The 5,170-nt window shown below is 67.4% G+C and overlaps 1 protein-coding gene across 1 annotated transcript; it reads right to left on the minus strand.

The window, feature by feature from the left end:
• Window positions 1-748: 748 nt before the first annotated feature.
• On the minus strand, window positions 749-4,955 carry PRAP1 (proline rich acidic protein 1). Its single transcript, XM_082424863.1, has 5 exons — window positions 4,832-4,955; window positions 2,500-2,566; window positions 1,781-1,830; window positions 1,126-1,229; window positions 749-1,017 (listed from the first exon to the last, which is right to left on the minus strand). The coding sequence occupies exons 1-5, from the start codon at window positions 4,837-4,839 to the stop codon at window positions 794-796; spliced, it is 453 nt and encodes a 150-aa protein (XP_082280989.1). The 5' UTR covers window positions 4,840-4,955; the 3' UTR covers window positions 749-793.
• Between the last annotated feature and the right edge of the window lie 215 nt (window positions 4,956-5,170).

Consider the following 5,170-nt stretch of genomic DNA (forward strand, 5'->3'; position numbering starts at 1 on the left):
CGAAGCCGGGAGGCATGCACGCCTCTGAGCAGCGCATCTGGAGGTGAGGCTGCCATTTGAGGCCCCCAGGAGCTTGGGACTCGTGGGGTGACATAGGAGCTCTAGGGCACGTGAGGTCCCCAGGACAGACCCACGGTCTCTGGAGCAGCCGGGCGCCTCGTTCTGTCTTAGCCCCCAGCAGGCTCAGTCTGGGCGGCGGGGAAGTTTCAGGCACCAAGTGCTTCCCTCTCGATGCCGGAGCACGATTGCCACACAGAAACCCCGCCTGCACTTGCACACACCCCAGCACACGTACAACTTGTGGAAAATTCCAGTGACCCTATACCTGCGTCTGCGACATCAGGCCTGCTGAGCCAGGCCGTGCCAGAGGACTGGTCACCTCAGAGAGCGCCAGCAACTGCCCAGAAAATGAGGACAGAAAGGCTGGGCCCAAGTCCAGCCCCAGTCACCTGCGCCCCTGCCTGCCCGTCCCCCCGAGCACCTGCCCACTTGTCCCCCTGTCCCCCTGAGCAGTCAGCGACTGGGCTCCCTGTTTCCATTCTCCGGTCCTGTCCGCGGGGAGCCCGGAGAAGCTCCGTCCGCACCCCAGCACGTGAGGAGGCCTGGGGGAAGCAGATGGCTCTCAGAGCATGGGCGCTGGGTGCAGGAGCCAAGCGTCAGCCTGGGGCTGCCCGGGGGCCAGCCTGTGGCCCCCCTTCTCCCAGACAGAGCAGGCGGGGCCCACAATCACTGTTCTTGAAGACACATGTGGCCTCCGCCTCTTTGCAGGGTTTATTTTTTCCAGTTGGGGGGGTCAAGGCTCCCAGGAGTCTTCCTTGGGGTGGTAGATGTGGTCTCGGTCCTCCTCTGGCCCTTGAAGCACTTGCTGAGGTGGCAGCACCTGAGCCCAGGGCCTTGCCTCCCCCTGGGCCTCCTCGGGCCAGTTGTGGTACAGGCTGTCATGGTCAGGCTCAGGGCCCCACCGGGGGCTTGGGACACGGCCCAGGGTGTCCTTGGTCTCTGCCAGGGCCTCGGCACCTAGGGACAGACAGAGGGAAGTGTGGCCTCAGTTTCCCTCCCGAGGCTTCATTCGTCCACGTCAGCCCCTTGCGAGCCCCCTCCCCAGGGGGCAGCGCCTGCCCTGACCTGGCTGCTTCTCCCCGGTGGTGGCCAAGAGCTTTGGCGCCATGAACAGCCCCATGAGCTGGCTGTCCTTCTCCGGAGGCTCCACCGCTCGGGCGCCCCAGGCCCTGTGGGCAAGAGCGTCTGGGTCAGGTCACCGTGCGCAGCGGGAGACCCCAGGACAGCACCCCTGCCCCGCCCCCAACCCAGACCCGCGCGCCAGGCGTCCCCACGACGCCCCTCATGTGCGTGGGGCCCGGGAAGGTCCCTGAGGGTGAGGCCTTGAGAAGGCTCCGTGGGCTTGGCCGGGGCCCCTCCTGTGCAGAGGTCAGCGGAGCCCAGTCTGCAGGCGATGCCGCGTCCTCCCGCCTGGCCGGCCGTCTCACGTGGGTGCGGGAAGGGGGCACGGCTGGCTCAGTCTGCTGCCTCGGCCACCCCGGGCGGGAGCCACCCTGGAGGCTACAGGGGAGCAGGGGAGCTGGGCGGGGCAGGAGGGGGGGACTGGATCCTCCAGGCCCTGCGCTCTGCTCGGTCGCTCATGGATCTCAGGGGCTCCGGTGCCTCCCCTCCCCAAAGCTGCTGGACAGGACCCCCCTCCATCCATGAAGGCCCCCAGCTCAGGGAAGGCCCAAAGGGGGCACAGCGGGGGAAGGCGCGAGAGGCTGCCGGGGGCACTCACTCCTCTGTGTCCTGCTCAGCCCCGACTTTGCCTTTGGTCTGGACGAGGACCTGGGAGAGAGAGGTCGCAGGTGAGGCACAGTGCGGTCCTCCAAGGGTCCTCCTCTGGGGACTGGCTGGAGGCCGTGTGGTTTCTGGGGAGACTTGGGGACAGCATGGGGTCTATACTTGCACCACCTGTCCCCTGGTGGCCTGAGGAAGGGGGGCCAGCTCCTCTGCCCGTACTTCCTTGCGGGGCCAGTGGGGACAGGGGAGCAAATGAAACGGGTGACCCAGCCCAGTGACCAGTGCCCGGCAGCTGTGGGACAGCTGTGCCGGTCTTCCTGTGTCTCCCCCTTCACCTGGCACTCCCGGGGAGTAGGGCTGAGTGGCCCGGACCCAGGCCTGGTGAAGAACACGGCCCCAGCACGGTCCTGGCCCCTGGGCAGCCCGGCACGTGGAGGTGCCCTGGGCTTCGCAGCACAGGTGAGCGTCATCAGGCCCCCTCCTCCACCTGGCTCACCTGGGGTCGTCGAGACCTGTCCATCAGACCCCGCAGAGGGGCCGCTCCCCTCCTCCTGAGGGTCCCCCAGTGCCCACGGGCCCGCCCGGTGCGCAGGACCTGTAGTCCCATGGGTGCCACGCCTTCCCTGCCCTAGGCCGGCCGGTGCCTTTCTCCACCCGCTGCTGGTGGGGCTGAGGGCGGAAGCCAAGGGGTGGCTGGGCGAGGAGCCCACATACCTGGGGGCTCCATGCTGAGCCCGCCTCCAGCAGAAACGCAGCCCCCAGGCTGGTGATCAGGAGGAGCCTGCGGGACCAGGGGGGAGAGTGAGAGACGGCGAGGCTCCGCCTCTGCCCCGCAACCTCCAGACATGACGCCTGGCGTGGCCGGCGATGGTCCAGCCAGGGCGGCCAAGGGCCGGGTGGTGATCAGGTCCACAGGTGGTTTGCTGTCCCCCACGTCGCAGAGCAGGCCACGCAGGCACAGACATGGGGCCTCCACAGGCCCACACCTGCTCCCGGGCCCTCGGACCCCACCCTGCAGGCCCGGGTTACTGCGTGGATCTGGTGGTCCCAGCGTTGCCTCTGGCTCCGCGGCCTGTGCCGGCCGCACCGTCGGGGCCTGGCGCAGTGGGGCTGTGGCACTGATGGGGCACGGGCTTGGGGCTCAGCTGGCAGGCACTCAAGCCCGCAGCACCCCTGAGGCTGTGCCCGTGGCTCCTCAGAGGCAGGTGGCACTCCGCTCTGTCCCAGAGCCGTGGGTGGACGCCGGGGCCGTTACCTGGGCGGGAAGGATGGGGTGCTCTGCCTGGGCACGTCCAGCCTGACCTCAGGGAGGTCGAGGACCCAGCCCAAGCAGGGGGTCCGAGGAGCAATGGCCGAAGGCAGGAGATGTGGAGGGATACACAGGACAGAAGGTGACCAAGGGACTCAGCAGTGAGGAGGCCTCACCCAAGACAAGCCGGGTCGGGAGAGCAGAGGACGGCCGGGGCTGACTGCAGCGGGGACGTGTGGTGTGGGGTTAGGGTGCCCGCGTGTGCCTGTGCGTGTGCATTGCCGTGTGTGTGGTGTGGGTGTGCGTAGCGTGCGCGTGTGTGGTGTGCATGTGCCCGGTGTCTTTTGCGTTATTAAAATACAACAGGCCCCCAGGGAGTTGCTGAGTTGAGCTTTCATCACCAAACTGAGACCTCAGTACAGGGTGGGGTGGGGTGGGGTGGGGTGGGGTGGGGATGGGCCCTCCCCTCCCAGGGATGGAATCCTGAGCCAGACAATCCGGAACCGCCAGGCGGCACTCGTGGCCCTGCCTTCCCCTGAAGGAAGGTGACCCGACCACAACCAGCGCCCCTCGCTTACAGGAACTTCCTTGTTCACCGCCCCGCCACCACCCGGCCTGTAGAAGTCTTTCACTGTGTACAGCTCCCTGGGGCTCCTTTCTATCTGCTAGATTGGATGCCGCCCGATTTGAATTGAGTTTTGCTTAAATAAACTCGGAATGTTTGACACGCCTCAGTGCATCTATCTCTGGGCAGCGGCAGCCCGTGGGCAGGAAGGTTTCTGCGCCGCAGCTGGGCGGGGCCGGGAGCACGTGGCTGGGGGAGGGGGAGGGGCGGCCCATCAAGGCTTTCTGCCTGATGCCCCGATTCCAGCCCCACAAAGACCTTCGCTCCTCCGGGTTACTCAGCACTTTGGGGTGGAGGTTCCCCTGCACTCCAAGGGGGCAAAGGGCGGGGGCCTGCCCTGGACTGCAGGGCACTGGCCCAGTCTGGTCAGCTACCCTGCCTCTCCTGGGCACCGGCCCTAGACAGAGGCTCTGGACACCAAGAGGTCCCCACGTCACTGATCAGCCCGCCTCTGGTCCACGCTGGGGTCCCTAGGAGAAGCCCCCAGGACAGGAGGGCCGGGGAGAGCTCTGGCTTAGAGGGGGAGGGGGGGAGGGGGGCCCCCACCCCCCCACCCCTGCCACAGGTGGAGGGGGAGGAGGGAGACCCCCTCAGGGGAAATGGCCTCTGACCTCAGGGTCCTGGAGGAGCCCCAGTGCTTCCCCGGGCCTCACACCCCAGCTCCCGGGGTGACGACCCCTTGGGCTCCAGCTGCCCCGCCCACATCGCCCCCCAGCCTCCAGCCCCGGCTCAGCGTCTTGACCCCCACTTTCATTTCGTCAGTCACAGACCTGCCTTCTTTGGCCCTGGTGGCTCCCACCCGCTTCCAGGGGCTCCCGGGTGATTCTCCACAGGGTCAAGGGACCCCGAGGGACAGTGCTGTCTCTCAGGAGCCACAGGGGTGGCCTTTGGAGCGGGAGCCCAGGGGCCACAATCATTCTGGAGGACGCGGGAGGGAGAGCTGTGTCCCCAAGCCGCTAACACCCGGGAGGAGACGGCGCTCCTGGGGACCAGCCAGACACGGGTTTGCAGACAGAGCCCCGACCCCCACCTGAAACCGGGCTGGGCTGGGGACCCAGGTGCCCCAGGGGCTGGCCCCTGCGTCCAGGGCTCCTGGACCCAAGTGACCACACAGCAAAGCTGTGAGTGGGGTGTTTGGGTGGGGACCCAGGTTTGCAGGCGCTGGGCATTACCTCCTCATGCTGGGGTCGCCTCCTCAGTGTAGACGGCGCTCTGGGGGACCTGCAGCTGCAGACCCAGCTCGCCAGCGGCCCAGGGATCCAGACGTCTGGTCCTCCTCCTCCCCGCCCTCTCTCGAGGTTTTATGGCCCCCGTGTGGGCGTGTCTGGACAGAGGTCGGGGCCAGGGATCCTGCCTGGGCTGCCGAGGTGACTGAGTGCACCTGGCCGGCCCCCACTCCACCTGTCTGTCACATGCATGACCCTCCCCAGGACCTGACTTCTGCCCGCTCCAGCCACCTGACGCAGCCCTACCTGCCCCCACCTCTCCACACGCTGGAACTCGCACAGCCT

Source organism: Balaenoptera physalus (assembly GCF_965194825.1).
Source record: "Balaenoptera physalus genome assembly, chromosome: 14".
In the NCBI taxonomy this organism is placed as follows: Eukaryota; Metazoa; Chordata; class Mammalia; order Artiodactyla; family Balaenopteridae; genus Balaenoptera; species Balaenoptera physalus.